At 35.0% G+C, this 17507-nt stretch overlaps 1 protein-coding gene across 7 annotated transcripts in view; it reads left to right on the plus strand.

Annotated features, from left to right (window-relative positions):
- The window catches only part of LOC108757118 (solute carrier family 12 member 7), a 95387-nt gene that overhangs the window by 61360 nt on the left and 16520 nt on the right, over positions 1-17507 (plus strand). Inside the window, exon 1 of one of the 7 annotated variants that reach the window (XM_018501488.1) lies at positions 2938-3270. The exons of the other annotated variants lie outside the window; for them this stretch is intronic. Coding sequence (XP_018356990.1) covers positions 3198-3270 — 73 coding nt within the window. The 5' untranslated portion in view covers positions 2938-3197. Of the gene's footprint in view, positions 1-2937; positions 3271-17507 lie in introns of those variants that run through there. 7 annotated transcript variants of the gene reach the window in all.

Consider the following 17507-nt stretch of genomic DNA (forward strand, 5'->3'; position numbering starts at 1 on the left):
CAAGGACTGATTTTAACACATGAAATATTTTTTACTGTACTTGAATCAAATTTTATACATTTTGTTCGTAGGGAAAATATTTGTACGTAGAAGATATGGGATCCGAGATTACTTTAAATGCGCGAACTTTGGCATACCATCACGTTCTCACCGATATCTGCAATCATCGTAAGTTCGCGAACGACGTTTTGCATAACGGAACGATTACGAACGGTTGTGAGATATCACCTGGGCCTCTTTTCCTTTTTTAGCATCGCAAAGCTCCGCTTAAAGCTGGTGTTTCGATTTAAAGTCGGGCTTTAAGCCTCGGTTTGTGTGCACATCCCGTAGGTGTGAACATAAATAACCGATGCTGTGAGCGTTTTTCTTTCTCGCGTGCATGTGTATTTATGGGATAAAGAAAGAAGGAGAGAAGAAAGACATGTGCCTTGCGTTCGTTGAATAATATTCGAAAAAATCACGCGATCGAGCGTCAGTGTCTTTATTCGTACAAAAATGATTTATTATATCGGATATGCAACACGGGATAATTCCGCCCTTTTAGTGCCGGTAATTCGTCTATGTCGTGCATTCTCATTCCATTCTCATCTCGCGCGAGAGACAAATGAATTTGTCGCGCGGCGGTTTGCGAATTTATGGGAGTGCTGAAAACACAGTGGAAATTAAATTTAAATTGAAGTTTAAAGATAAATTGCAAGCGTTATTTTTTTTTTCCTCAGTTTTGTTTCCTCCGTTTCATATGGAAGAACCAGGTCGCCGACGAAAACTGTTTTCACTCGGCCGCACCGTCTACAGGCATATCTTTCTTTCGCAACGAAACCGTGACCCCCTTTCTCGTCTCGCACGCATTCAAATTCGATCGGTGTCGCAAGTATGTCCAAAAAACTTGGTGCCCTCCGGAAGGGCAGTCTCAACGAAGAGCATGCATGGTCCGGCGAGATAACATAGTCGGGAGGAAAAGGACAGCCGATAAAAGCAGCCAACTATCTAATAGAAAAGAGGGAAAGAGAAGAAAAGCGGGGTAACAGACGAGAGAGGAGGCTGCTTGCGGAGCAGCGGCGACGAGAGGAGAATGGGAGGGCTGAAGGGAGGGTGGCGTGGACCGAAGAGAGACCGAGAGGGCATCCGCAGGATGGTCAGGGAGGCAGAAGGAGAGCACGCGGGGGTGAGCGAGGGGGACATCCCCGGGACGCGCAGGCGCCGTGCAAGGGTGGAAAAGCGGGTGAGAGCTGCTCACTACGCCCGGGACACCTCGCGGTCCTCCGCGACGAGAGGGCGCGTGCCAAGAGATGAAGCGAGACGGGAAACGCATCGCAGCCACGAGGAGACAGGAGGAGAGAGAGGAAGATCATCGAGAGGAGAGGGCGTAAAAGCGTGCGCGCGCGACGAAGGGGCGCAAGAGGGGGAAAAGGAGAGAGAAACCCCTGGAAAAGCCGGGGAGAATGCTTTGTCGGCCGTCACCGAGGGGGTCCTCGCAGTAGCGCGCGCGCGGCAGTCGACGTTTTCTGCGAGGGAAAGCCGTTGTCGTGCGAGAGTCAGCATCGGGCGATCGTTGCACGCTCGGCACGTTGAGGCGATCAGCGTGTGAGAGGAAAAGGAGCGGGGCGAGAAAAGGAGATAGAGATAGCGAGAAAGAGAAAGAGAGAGGGGGAGAGAGAGAGAGAGAGAGAGAGAGAGAAGAAAAGGGGAGGAATGAGGTTGGAAACGCGCGACGAGTGAGGGAGGATCGGAGGGAGATTGGTCCAGGAAGAGAGACGCGCAAGGGTGGTGACCCGTGACTCCGCAACGCGCCGGAGAAGGAAGCAGCCAGTACGTCCGACACACCGCGGGTTGTACCACTGCGCTCAGCTCAGTAGCGACTGTCCGCGCTTTAGTCAGACGCGGCGCAGTAGCTACGCTCCGCGCTAGTCAGACGCGCGTTGCGCTTCCCGCTTTTCCCTGTGTGTGTGTCCTCGTCTCGCCGTCTGGTCTCTCGCCTGGTGCCGTCTTGGTCGCAGGATCGCGTCGCGGTGTCGACTGTTCTATGTATAACCACTCAATCACAGCGACTCTCGTAACTTTTTAAGCAACCTGATATCGAGTCTCGAAGAAAAATTCAAAGACGTGACACGATATCGCGTGCGATATTCTGTGTGCTACGTGTGTTTTATTGTGCTCCGCGGTCACAGTCGCGCGATCGTCGATCGGCAAAGTGTTTCCCGGTCGGTGGGAAACCACGACCGACCGACCGACCGACCGACTGATCGATCGAACGTACGTACGCCAGCGCGCGTGAATCCAGCCGAACCCAGTGATCTCGTGACCTTGTGACACCGCCTGCGAGAGAAGAGGGGGGAGGGAGGAAGAGATGCACCCGCTCTGAGAGACTGAGAACGCCCGCCTCGCGGTCGCACGCCGATCTCACCACCCGTGTGTCGCGCGGCGCACGTCGGCTCCTCCCAGATCGCGAGAGGGTTGACGAGAGGGATCGAGGCGGAAAGTAAGTCGCGCGGAGTTTGGCGAACCGTCGTGCGAAAGAAGCGCCCCTGGCCGCGCTTCATGACTTTCCGCGTTTTCTTCAATCAAAACTGTTCCCGCGGGGATTTCGGAAACCGAGATCGATATTGAGATCGCTGCCGATCTACCCGTCATCCGAGATCTCCATGTCGAATCGCTACTGTCGAAACAACTACAATAATTAATAAAATCTGTACAATTGCGAAATACTCGAAAATATAGATCCCCCCAAACCGTCTAGATCCCTTGCCACGATCACCCACTGATGATCTTGCGATTCTGCAATTCAAATGAATCATCATTTTTGATGAATTAAGAGGATAGATCAACAAATTGTTCCGATCGCCTCTCCTCCATCAAGAAATTTTAATCTCGCCTACCGGGATTCAAAAAGAACGATCATCGATCGAGATTCTGCAGAGTCCTAGCATCAACGTCCTAGCATCCAATCTTATGAGTAAATCAAAGTAAAAAAAGTGCAGTTTCACCTAAAGTAGCCTGTATCGAGATATAAACAAAAAAAAGTCGACGAGGAAAAAACATCCTGCCAGAAGAGGATCCTTCGACGATAAAGATCTTGCAGCTCGCACGGGTATCGGAAAAGCGTGCACGGCACTGAGCTTTGGGTGGCAGTTGGAAGAGGGGGCCTCGTGTTTCCCACCCCCCGGTCGGTAGAAAATCGAAGACGTGTCGAAACTACCATGAGCGAGGGCACGCCGAAGTCGCAGATCAAGATCGTCGTGCCCGATGGTTCGCCAGCACGTCCGCAAGCTGGTACGCATCATCGCATACCCCCCTGCTCCTCAAATTACCCCCTTGATTCCGCTTTGATCCGCTCAACTCGCTCGCGCGCAAAATATGTCCAAAATTTTCTATTTTTTTCTAATCATAAAAGTTTAAAGTAGAGTAAAAGTATCTGGAAAAATATTTTGGTGATATGAGTTAGGATGTGTATTGTCTCTGTAAAAAGTGACTGGAATTGGGAATTTATATTTTTCTATAGAAAAATTATTATTTTATACATATAAAACATTTCAATAAAATGAATATTTATATTTAACAATACAATATAATTTTACAATTTAAATTGTTTTATTTTATCTTTATTTTTTTAAAAACGTGTTTATTAAAATTATTTTTAATTTAGATTTAAATTGTTGACAAAAACTTTTTGTATTATTTCTAAATATAAAAAAAATCTATAATTCTTTTTATTTTGTTAAAAAATATGTAATACATCTTTATGCAATTATAGCATGCTTGGTAAAAATAAAAATTTACTATATTTATAGAAAATAGAAATTAAAATATAACAGTAATAGCAGGTAAAAATTTGCGGTTTCTAGTACTATACTCGTGTATGTGTATATATATATATACATAGTCATAGATTTTTTAATTGAAATTGGAGAGAAAATTAAATTTTTTCATTAGAGAGTTTTTTTTTTTTTATAACGGAGTTGAAAACTACATCAACTGGCTGTATGTTTCTGTTTAAAAGAAATGTTTGGTGCGCTCAAAGAACTGGCAAGAGTGTAAATTATTTTTTCTCTCACAAGCTTCATCTTTCTGCAAGTGTTTATACATTAATGGCTGTTACTTAACGTCGGATACGCTCGAGAAATATGGGCGTTGGGTGTGTGTGCGTGGGCTACAATTATGAAGAATAATCACGACTTAAAGAGGTACTTTCTCTTTTTGTTGCTCGAGCGAGAAGTAGTGAGAAGCGCCACTCTGTCTTATTTTGTCTCGTCGTTAATTGACTCAAGGTCACCCTTTTTTAGCCCGATACTAATTCAATTAAGCACAAGGCCGCGAGGTGAATCGATAGTGCACACGAGAGACAGAGAGAAGGCGTGTATATATGTCCACGGAGTATCCCCGTGTGTTTTTAATGCCGAAAGCTTTCTATAGATCCGATTGTCTGACGTCTAGTAAAGTGAAGCTTTATACTTTTATTCCCTTTATCTACTACCGCGTGTCAATCCGCGCACGAAACTAATCAGATTTACTATCTTATGTATAACAGAGTTAAACGAGGTACTTTCTGTTTTATAGGTAATCTCTACTCACAATTCACTACCATATAAGATAAAAGTGGAACTAATAATTATGTTAAAACGCCAAATATATGAAACATGTCATTATCATATTTTAGACTAAAAAGTAATATCATTAAATTATAAATAAAATTAGCATTATGAGATTTAATTATACAGATATGCATTTTTTTTTAAAAATTAATTAATAAAAGTGAAAATAATTATATTAATAATAATTATATTAAAACGCCAAATATATATATATATATATATATATAAAACATGCATTAATTCATTAAAGTTGATATCTAAATATTTAAAAAAAAATACTAACTGAAGATGATAAATCCTACATCTATCAAATATTTAAGACACCCTTGATTGTTTGGAAATATCCGAATTAGGAAAATTATATAATATTAGGATAAAGTATTAATTCATATAATCTGCCAAGTGAAAAGGTAGATTTTATCCTAAAGTCTTTCTCTATTCCAGCTCTCTCATTGAAAATTTTACACATTAATAAATTATTTTTCTTGCGAACTGATTTTTTACTGTGCTTTAAAATATTAAAATACAATCAAAACTTTATATTCCATTTGAATTCAGCATCTATATTCGCAAATTGCTTTTATGTTTTAGTATGGAATGGAAAATATATTATAACTTAAATTGAGTGATTAAAATAATGGTTCCAAATTTATAAATTATATTATATTAGATATTACTTATTTTCTAATTGTTTTTTATTCAAATATATTAATTTACTCTCTTTTTCAATTCGTGTATTCATTGTGTAAATATATAAAAATATTATAAAAATATGAAATATATTTAATTTTACAATTTTGTCGTGTAGAATTGGCAATCACTTTTTATAGTATATTGCGAACTGCTTTTAGATTTTGATGTAGGGAGGAAAATACTTTGTAACCTAAATTATGCGATTAAGATAATATCCTAAGTCGTAAATTAATCTTGATAAATTAGTGAGTAGGTAACTTCAAGCTAGCATAAAGATTTGCGTTGCTTTTCTCCGAACAAGGTTTCGTAAATTTCGGAAATTTTATCACAGGAACCGCTTGTACGTAACTGTTATAGAGTCATAGAGTTAAATAAAGAACGGTTGAATGTTAAATGCAGTTGTGCCAAAAAGTGCCCTTATCAGCAAAGGATTGATTCTCTTTTAGCAAAGCGGAAGTTGTGAAAACGACGACAGTCCAACAAGCAACTTTGCGTCGGGCCGAAGGAACATGCTGCATACACGCGTGGCATATGTATGTACGTGTGCATGCAAATGCACCAAGTGAGAGAAGCAGCGTCCTTTGATCAGTAGAACGTGAAGCAATGCTCCGAATGCTCGGCAGTGACGGCGATCAAAGGTCAGAGTTCGTTTCGCGAATGACACCTGCAATGAGCGGCGCGAAACTTTCGACTTAATCTCAATTTTGAAGTTCATTTTGATCAACAATTTGCCGAAAAAAGGTATACGTTGAACTGTTACTATTGGTTTTCTTCATTATGGTTATTAAGTAAGTCCAAAATGAAACTCATTCAAGATTCTATTTATAAAAATTGATTCGTTTTTCGTGTCATATAAACCTTGAAAGACGATTTATAAAAATCGCGGAAGATGAAAGCAGCTATATTACGTTTCAGCGAAGCTGTTTTAAGTCAATATTGATTAGGAGTCTTGCAAGAAAAAGCTTCTAAAATTAAAATGTATTTTATATTTATGACGTTATTATATTTTTACACAAATGTGTACACGAATCGAGAAAGAGAGTGAAATAATGTTGAACAAAAAACAATTAAAAAACAAATTTAATATGATTTATTCTTTTACATATTTATATTTAATTTACACTATAATATAATTTAAAGTAATGATAAAATTAATATATAAATTTATGATATAATATAATAATTTAATTTCAATGAATTAGATTAACAGTAAAAAATACATTGAAAAAATATACTAAATGTTAATAAATCATTTATTTGAATAATACTAATTATGTATTTACTAAATAAAAAATATAAATATGCATATGTGACACAAGAAAAATTAATTTGATTTAAGCATTATTTTTTATCGATTAAATATTTATTTACTGTAAGTGTTTCTAGTTGGCACTGTTTAAATATTTACTCTATTACTAGTTCATTTTTTTTCTCAGTATACGGATATTATAAATTCCTAAATGTGGAAATACTTTTGATAGTTGAACTTTTTTATTGTTTTGTACATACGTGAAAAGATGTAGTTATTTTCTTAAAACATAGCTGTGACTGTGAATAATTCTACAGAGTCTTTCGATTGTATATCAATTTTATAGTCTACTTCCGCGTCGATTTGTACTTCACCGAAAGTTACGTACGTTTCTGCGGCAAAACAATGAGATTAAATAAAAACGGAAACCGCAAACCGCGCAATGTTGAAATGCACACAATAGAGTATGAGGCCATCAAAAACGAGTCTGTTTACATCTCGTCATCGAAGACACGAGGAGCGAGGACTTCCAATTTCTATCTTCGATTCTCTGTCCGTCACGTATTTTACTGTGACGTATTGAGAATCGAGTGACATTGGAAACTTTTCTGTCGAGGGACTACAAATTGTTGCTCCGGATAAAATCGAAATAGTACGGAGATGTTTTAGCGGTACATTTCCGAGAATTTTAGAATTTCATGTTGTCTCATGATAAGACAAATAAGAGCATTTTGATATATGAAACTTCAATTTACCACAATTTGCCATAACGGTCGCAAAAATTGAATCACATAAACTTTAACACATAAATTAATTTTAGAAACAATGTTTAAACAAAAACTTTGTTATTTTATAATATATATTTATTTCTATTCTATCAGTTCTATATCAAAATTACATTTTAAATTAATGTCACAAATTTTTTATATATATATATAAATAATTTAAAACATCTAAATTTATTTTGTAAAAAATTTTGTTTTTTGAATTGTGTCATTATTGTAACAAATGAGCGACATTTACAATTTTATACGCTATAAAAATGTACTGCAGCACATATTCCAAGTGATCGATGCCATCGACATGCGATTGATATCCTAAAAAGATGCATTTACTCTATCCGTTCGCGATTAAGCAAATCAGACACTATCTGGTATGGATTGACGTAAACCATTTTGCGGGGCATCTCCCATGATTTACGTGTTCGTCTAACCATTGACATGCCTATATGTATGTAGTCATGATTGATCTGCCGAGCGATGAAATTTATGCGTCAACCACCTCTACTTACGGCTTGTTCCGTAAACACGCGTCGGTTTACATACGGATTACATAATGCGATCATCGGAGCGTTTTTAACGTCGCATCGTTGAGCGAAAAATGCCTCGCGTTTTATCGTGACTGAGTTAAAAAGGAGAATCATCGCAGTTACGCATCATTGAATTCTGCAGTGAACACTTTATCTCTTTTGTCTGCGGACTACGAAGAGAAATTTTTAGACATTTCTGTAAATCGTTTATGTAGATCAATTATCTCTCTCTTGCTTTTTATTTACATATATGCTTTAGAAACGACTAATTGAAGTAATAAAATAATGTAAAATAATTAAATTAAATCAGTTGAGAGGCAAGATGATTGAATTGAAATCTTTTCAACCGAAACTGCTGTTTGAAAGAGAGAGAAAGAGATAAATTCCATTTCCAAATGAATCTGAAATCTCTGAAAGTGTGATTGATCTAATTGGCTCCACGAGTCCAAGTTTCACGAAAATTAAAGTAACTGCGGTTTACGAGCGTTCCTTGCCAAGATAAGTGACCACCCATGTGTGCATGTCCAGCGGCTACCAGAGGGGGTCTTGTTGACACACAGTTACTCGATTGACGCTCGTTGCAGCGTCCGATCGGATGCTGCGACGTCAACCTCAGTGCGGCCATGCATCGGGAAATTAACGTCGACATAGCGTCGGCGCGTTCAAGCGGGCGGTTGCGCTTCCGTGCGAAATTCACGCTTCGCTCGTTCGTAATTGCCGATTATTTAAATTTCGTTGAATTTTCTTCTCTCTCTCTCTCTCTCTTTCTCTCTCTCATTCTCTCTCTTTCTCTCTCTTTCTCTCTGTTGGCCCGCTATTTTCGATCCGACAAACTTTCCAACGATAATCCGCGGCTGTCCTCGATAATTTCGGAGAACTCGTAAGATGTAACTCTAACTTAATCTTGAGAGCTACGGTTTTCGCAAGGGGTTCTAAGTTATTAAGCTTTGGAATAAAAGTTTTAATCTCTACTAAATTTTTAAAAATTAAGGAAGGCAAAAATATAGATTATAAAAAAGATCCTAAATGAAACCGCTGCGTTGATGAAAAGTAAAACATTAGTATTTTTGAAATAATGAAAGGAAATTGACTGAAGACTAGAGAAGAAGGTGGTGTTATGACCATCCATTTACATTTTACATAAACAACTTGGTTAATAATAATTAATATTTAAATTATTTGAAACTTAACTATTATTTTTATCAAGTGTTGTTCTTACCAAAGAAAGAAATTTATTGCTCTGTTAGTTTTTTTTTTAATGATACTAAAGGAAGATTAAGTTAACGGAGCAAAATACAAGTATGTAATAACGAAATTGTACTTAAAAATAACGTAGGAATTTATTGCTAATCTAATCCGCAAGTTTCAAATCTGTTACTTGTGAAATAAGTATAAATAATATTGAAAAAATTTCATGCAATGCCAATACCAATAAAAAATTTGTTGCTCGCTTAAATATGGTACAAAGTTGTTGTCTTAATTCATTAACCTTTCGTCGGCCATGTAGAATTTTGCATCTTGCGTCAGTCTAAGTCTTTGAGCTTTAACGGAGGTTTTTCTATTATTCCGAACTGTATAAAAATCAGGAAAAATTCTTGCATACTTGAACAATTTTGACTACAAGTTTTTATTTTTATAGTATTTTACTTATTTTTTACAGTATTTAAATTTCTTTACCGAAATTTTCAAAATTTTAAAATATTGATACTGCTTTCAAAGTTTGACTTGACCAGCAGAGGGTTAAATAAGACCAATAAATTTTATATTATTTAGAATTGTACAATACATAAACAATAAAAGAAGCTTTATATCATCACGTTTATTTTTATATTGCAAAACAAGATTTAAAATTTAGTATAGCTATATATTACATATCTTACAAATTTATATTATCACATAAGAAATTTACAGCAGAGTTTTTAAAAATTGAAGAATAATGAAATTTTTAAAAAGCATATCCTTTTTTAATGTAAAAAGTCTTACATTAAAAGAACACCTGTTACGTGTTTAAAAACAAAAAGTTGATCAAAATTTGTTGCATCGTTATCGATATAAAATGAAAATTGATGATCATGATTTATGAACGCATTATGCAATATATACATCGACTTGAAGAAGCAATCTATCGTGTAACGTAAATCTTCTTATTCGACTCATCTTACGGCAAAGTGTACGCAATATGTGTCGAAGCACGCAATGTCGCACGTACGGTTGAATGCACACATGCCACTGGAACGTAAATCGATGGCCAATAATCGCCAGCCGCCGCCCACTCGATAAAATACTATATCGTGCGGTAATTGCCATAAGTTTGAAATATGAAATTCAATTCAGCTGCCACCGTCGTCGTCTTGCCGAAATGCGCCCACGCCTGTTTAACTTTATTTACGAGCGTCGGGAAATAGAATTTATGAAATCGAAACGTAAATAGACGAGCTCGTAATTCCACCGAATTCATGCCGACTGTGTTAAACGAAATTTTCCACATTGGGAAATCGAGGTTATAAAGAATTCAAGGAAAATTGCATTGCTTGATATATTTTATTTTCATAAAATTATATCCCAAGTCTGACTTCATGAATGTTTTTCATTCTTTGTTTTCAATGTCTTGAATTTTAAATCTTTGACTTTTTTTTTCACTCGTGAATATTTTTCTCATTTTTCAAGTCACTAAATATAAATCACAAATTGTACTCACAGCTACTTTAATTTATTTTAACTGGTAAATTTCATGGAAGATAACAATTTTATTTTATTCAAGCTCGTGAAAAACAGTGAAATAAATGGTGAAAAGTGATTCGCGCACTCGGAATATTTAACAGAACACAATTGTGTCGATTGCGAATTTCGAGAGGCCATCTGTGGAAGAAAAATTACGATAGGCAACGTATCGCTCTTAATTAATGCCGCTAATGCATTAGTCTGATTTTCCAGATCCTCGTTTTGGTCGTTGAAGTGTATCTAGTGCGATCCGAACGGGATCTTGCGCATCGACGCGTGCATAATTACATGTCAGTTCAATTGCAAATAATGGACTGCCATTAAACCTCATTTAGAGACTGCGATTAATATTTTTACAGAGGAAACAATTTGTACGATAATATTGCACGAAGAAATTTTGTTCTTTTTAAAATGTCGTACATAGATATCATCAATAAGAATAGTTTCCGAATGCATCGCGAAAGCGAAATCATTTGCTCGAAGGCTCCGCTTTTGCACTGAATGCGTTCAAATGGTGTTCCGTAAGAGAAGAAAAGAGATAAAGCTGTTACGTGCTCTTTCACGGAAATACGATAACATCGATATCATGTATTTTCCGAGGTAAAAGACGCGCATTTTCATGTATTGTTTTACGGGGAAGTGCTATCTTGCCGGCGACGTAAACTGATCTGTCTTCACTAGACACCATCTCCGGTATTATCGTCAGTGCATCCACGCCATTAATTTCCGCTGAGATGCACAAAGGGTAAATTGCAGTTTCTATTTTCGTGGCAATGCATCATTCTAGGTTCAATCATAAAGTTAATGAAGCATCCTTTGAATCAGAAAAGTTACATCAGAAAAAATTTGTACTTTTATAAAATACTTAATTGGTGAATTAAAAATAGGTAGTTAAATAATAATGAAGCTTTAATTATTTACTTTATAGTGTGGAAACAAATATTAGAAATGTAAATTGCATATATTTGCAACATTTTCAAAGCAGAGAATATTTGACGTTTAAAACGTTGACAATTATTTGATATTTAAAAGATAACACATTTATCGAGCTAATTATGTTAGAAATAAAATATTTATACGGAGGCATGAATTAATAAGTAATCTTAATTTTTACCAGCTTAATTGTTGAAAATAAAATTAAGGTTACTCACTTCTTTTTTTTTATTTTTATAAAGTACTTCTTTTAGAAAGCATTTTAAAAGCTTAATTGAGGAAATTCGTAATTAGTAAAATAATCATAGATGGTTAATGATAATTAATTAAATTTTTTAGTTATTTAATTCATAACAGACACAAATATTACATAAATTCTAAGTCATTGCAGCATTTCTTAAGTAGAGAATATTCGATATTTAAGAGATTGATAATATTTGATATTGGATAGACACACAACACATACTCACACGTACATAAATTATAGACGTATATAGAGAGACTGTAATAGGAAACACGATAGTGTATAATGTAATCAGGAGAATGAAAGCGAGGATCATTGTATCGAAATTCCATCAGCATTGGTGGGCGAGCGTGGAAGTTCGGGTCTCGTTAATTCCTGTCACGAGATTGTCCCAAATTTGCTAGCGTTTGGCAAATGGCGCGCGTGCAAGCACAAAGTGGAGTTTGTATTTTCCAGGCACGACGCTCGTGTCTCGCTCCAGTTCCTTACGCGGCTTTCTTGCACAGCTAAATATATCGCTTTTGTCGCGACAACGAGCTACTTCATTTTTGAGATGTTTAAATTTCATCATTTTCCACGTTCTGTCGTTGTATTTATTGCAAAGTTTCAGTATTTGCAAAAAACTTTTTCATTAATTTTTTACATATCTTAAATCTATATCTTGAAATGGCATTGTTAACCTTACTTCTAGCAAATTCGATTGGACGCATTCAGTGCGCACTGCATATTAAAGCCGTTGTACATAAATTAACGTAAAAATGTGTGTTTAATATACACAGAAATACGGATTAGATCATGAAATCCTTAATGCATTTTATTGTGCTATTAAGTTAAATATATATCTTATAATTCAAAATAATTTCATTTTACTTTTGGACTCAGATTAAATTAGTGTACAACGACTTTAACATGCACTAGTGTGCACTAGAGCGTGTCCAACTGAATTCGCTATTTGTTAGAAAGCTTCGGTCCTTTGAGGACCGAAGCTTTCTAACAAAGTAACTTATGGAAGATCTTGCTTTCCAAAGGTTTCCGGAGGTCGCTGTAAATTCAATTCTGTGGTCTTAGAATTCTAAAAATCAAATTTCACAAAATAATCTGATTATCATGAAACTCGGTTTTAGAAAATTCTTGGTATCTCTGAGTTTGAATGTAAGCAGAAAATATCAAATTTTAAAAGGATAACCTTTATAAAGGACGATATAAATCTCACAGCTGAGTTCATAATCAGAGAGTAAATGTCAAATTCAGTATTAACTGTAATATTTTATTGTAGTAGTATTGAACTTAAAATAAACTTTGCGATTAAAAGCCCCCTAAAACCGAGTTTTATGATATTCAAATTATTTTTTAAAAATTCTGTCTATTATATGAATTTACTACTTTGATTTTTTTAATTTTTTGACCTCAGATTCGAATAAAGCATTATCAAATTACTCTATAAGTGATAATAAAAAAGAAAAAATGTTTCCAATTAAGTTGGTTTTGTAGACTCAATAAAGTTATAAAAGTTTAAAGCTGTATATAAAGATTTTATAATCACTTTATAAGAGGCTTATCAACCTTTACAAAATGGGAAAACCACTACAGTGTCATATTTCGAGACAGAAGAAGATTTTTAAAAATAGACCTCCATTCTCTCTAAAGGGTTAAAGACTAGTTATTGATTCATTTACTATAATTTAAAGAAATTCTTTATTAATAGTAAAATTCGAATATTACATGTTAAGATTACGATAAGAATATGGATCAAATGAGTGGAATAAGATACGAATATAACATCGAGTCTAGAATAAGGTATAAAATAAAGAGATATGTGGAGGATCTTTTATAAACCTTTTATAAATTTTTTGCTGTAAAAGAAATTTTATTAAAGCAATTTATGAGGCTTATAAATCATCGTGATAGGACGTCAACCGAGCAACCTGATATTGACAATCGCGAAAAGAAGGTTTATGGTCTTACGGTCATCATTTGTTCGCACAAGTCTGCCGGTTACAGCCCCATCAATGAAATATTACGATTATCATTACCCAGTCGAGAGAGACCATCTCGCTTATGACCGCGTCATGAAGCATTACGGAATCATATAATTCTTACTCTGTCGCCGATTATATATCGGGATCGATTTTGGGAATAATACCGGGCGCTTTGTCCACCAATTAGCTTCACGCCCATGCTACATGTGAATCTATATGTGTCGAGCGGGACGCTTAGAGGCGTGTAAATGACACTCGATCATAATTACTCGAACGTGTATAGGACACGTGCGAGAGAGTAAATCTAGAAATGTTGAATGATCGCGGAATATTTGAATGCAGTAAACATAGATCTGCGTGTACAGATAACTGCAATACTCGTTATTTAATTTTGATGGATGCCTTTATTTCTGTCAATTAACTGGACTTTGACATATAATTTCGAATTATAGGAAACTAAGTAAACATTTTTTACGGCAACTTGTTCTTTATCGAAGATCTGTTTCTCTGTGTTAGAAACGTTGAAGCTTTTTACGTGGGGGAGGGCAAGGGATTCTATATAAGATCGCCAGGAAATATTCCCGAAAGAGAACTCCATTTTTCGTGACAGCGATATCATATCTTTACGTTTTTCTCTCGTGGCGTTGCAGTGTTCGTCAAAGAAATGTAGTTCGAGGACACGTGTATTTATTCGCGATATATTTTTCCTTATCTCGTTTTTGCCCACGAAAAAGTGACATTTCTATCGTTTCTTTCTCTCTCTCTCTCTCTCTTTCTCTCTTTTCTGTCGCTTGTTCATTCCATCCTTTTACTTTGATTGTCGTAGCAGAAAATCCTTTTATGGAAGTACCAACCGGACTTCTTTTTTTTTATTAAACAAACGAACTTTTTTTCATACAGACTACTCATAGAAATTAATACAGTCCAGCATTACAGAAAATTTTACAATGTCTCTTTTGCTGACAAAATATCGTATTGTATTCCCACGCGAATGGAAAACTCTTTGAATAGGTTAAAGAACAGCAAAAGCGGAAATAATGCGATTTGAAGTATTATATAGGTACGTAATTATAAGTACATATTGCGGAACCGATGTTATTTTCTTTCTCTATTTTTTTACGTAACGTAAATATCGTGTTGTTGCGTACATAAATATGTTTGCATAGAGACGTTACCTTTTCAGTATTAACTTAAAATGAAATATTGAAATTCGATTCTGTTATACATATATTGAATAATATATGTATAATATTGAGCTCTTAATATATCATGCGATATTAATATCGACATTTGAATAGCTATGTACTTATATAAGCACACAATATCTCCAATATTCTATTTAAATAATGAAGATATGAGTCTAGTACACCTGTTCACTCAAATACACGATGTATAAGAAGAGAAGGGAGAAACTAAAGGAAATATTAAAGATATATTAGTGGAAAAATAAAATAGTTTGACAAAATATCATCTTTTTTCTGAAGTGCATATTTTTCTCGCTGAATACGATGCTGTTGTCGGAATAGTACACTGAGAGAAAAGTGTTTTCGGTATTTGTGATTAATTGTTACATATTATCATAATTACGATTAGTATTGTTATAATGTTAATAATAATAATTATATACTATATAATTCTATCAACAAATATACATATTATACTCGTATATACAGAGTGGCGCATAAAATATTATATCATTTATAATGAAAATAGTCACTTCCCATACAGCAGCAATATCGCTGCAAAATCTCTGCAATGTTGTAGCAGTGCAATTTTGTGCTGTAGGGATTAAAATTTAACTACAGTTAAAAATAACGCGTTATTTCGCAAGCCTGGTAATAATACAGTCATTTTTTGCTAATTGCATATATTTTTATTTGCTAATAGAACTATACATATACAATTACTAACACTATAGCAATAATCATATAAAATAGTGACATATAATTATAGTCACAAATACCATAAATTTTTCTTTCGATGCACACGCGTTGAATTCTACAAGTCTAGTCGCTCTAGTCGCTCTCACGGGAATGGATTCCACCAGAGACCGCTGAATCACGCCAAATACTCTGACGAAGTTTGTTCTCAGAATCGTCGTGGAATTTACGAACCAAACTGTGGTTTCGGGCATGTTACAAGATAGCATCGAGGAAGGGGATGGTGCGAGAAGGGAAGAAACCGACGCGAGGGATAAGGAGATCAAAGTGATATAACTAAGTTAACAGACATCAGCCAAGAAGCATCCCACAATAATCGAGACACATGGCTCTCGGCTTTTCCCTTCGGATACGTCAGCCGCCTGTATTATATTATTTGACTTCTCTGCGCTTCTCTCTATTTCTCTCTTTCTCTTTGACTATATTTATTTCTCCTGACATATATATACAGAGAAGCCTTGGCATTGCACGCGAAACCATCGACCTACTTCGCATAGTCCTACCCTGCTCGTCTCTCTGCCATTTCTACATTTTTCCGTTACGTTACACCGTCGATAAAACCAGCGAAAATCGCGCGGGATAAGATGCAATGATTCAGATCGTGGATGGAACAATGCTTTCCTAATGGTAAAATTTATTCACCGATAAAGCTATTGCTGAACGTCGAAAGATGAATATTCATGTTAATGGACGTTAATAAATAGTATTCAATCATCTCCTTTTGATCAAGTTCTACTAATATCCGCTTAACCCTTTGAAACTGACGTCAAAATTTGTAACACAGTTACTGATACGCTGGGACATATAACAGAGTAAATTAAATGGCTCTGTGAAATCCATTTAATTTACTCTGTTAAATTCATAATGTCAGATTATGATACTTTTGAGGCTTTGTTTTCTTCAGAGCCAAAATAAAAAAAAATGTCAGATTATATTCAATTTGAATTATTTTTAATATATGTATAGGTCATCGCTGTACCTACTCATATGTCGTTAATTTAATTAAAACAATGGAGTTAAACAATTGAAGAAACTATATTAAATTTGACACAAATTTAGTTTACACTGAATTGCGAACAGTCAGTTTGGTTTTATTAAGTGCATATATTAATATAGACGTTATTTACTTTGGAACTACAGAAGGATGTGTTTACATTTGGATACATATGGAAATTAAAAATAACAAAATATTTATTTAACCTTTCGACCAAATTTCTCAGCATAAGTTTCCAAGTCATGTGAGGTTGACTCTAAAAAACTTTTCAGCGTAACAGCATGTTTATGACATTAAAAATTATATTAAAATATAGTAAGTACACGCGTAAAAAATATGATACAATATTATTTATTTTTATTTATATCGATATATGTTGAATAACTTTGAAATTATAATTATAATAATGAAACAATTATTATCTATAGTTCTTATACTTTAATTTTTATACAATTCTTGTTATTACACAATTCTGTAAATAACGTAAATGTTATTAAAAATTTATATTAATTTTTCTAGTTGTAAATGAAAATTATCTCTTGAAAGTAATTATAAAATAATATTTCCAAGAGAGAGATATATCTTTCTGAAAATTGTTATATTATGCATTTATTTGTTTCAAACAAAAATTATTAAAATCTTATAACAGAATTATTTTAAAAATATCATTTTTAAGGTGAACGATTTGCCTCGTTTAAGAGTCGAAAGGTTAACTCAAGGGATTGTTATTATTGCACCTTTGATATTTAACAATGCATGTTGACTAAAAGAAACTAATTAATCTCAAGGAACTAAAATGATATAGTACAATATAAAAAAGAATGTGTGTAAATATTAAGTTTATTTTAATAACAAT

This window comes from Trachymyrmex septentrionalis, unplaced genomic scaffold (genome assembly GCF_001594115.1).
Source record: "Trachymyrmex septentrionalis isolate Tsep2-gDNA-1 unplaced genomic scaffold, Tsep1.0 scaffold132, whole genome shotgun sequence".
Lineage (NCBI taxonomy): Eukaryota > Metazoa > Arthropoda > Insecta > Hymenoptera > Formicidae > Trachymyrmex > Trachymyrmex septentrionalis.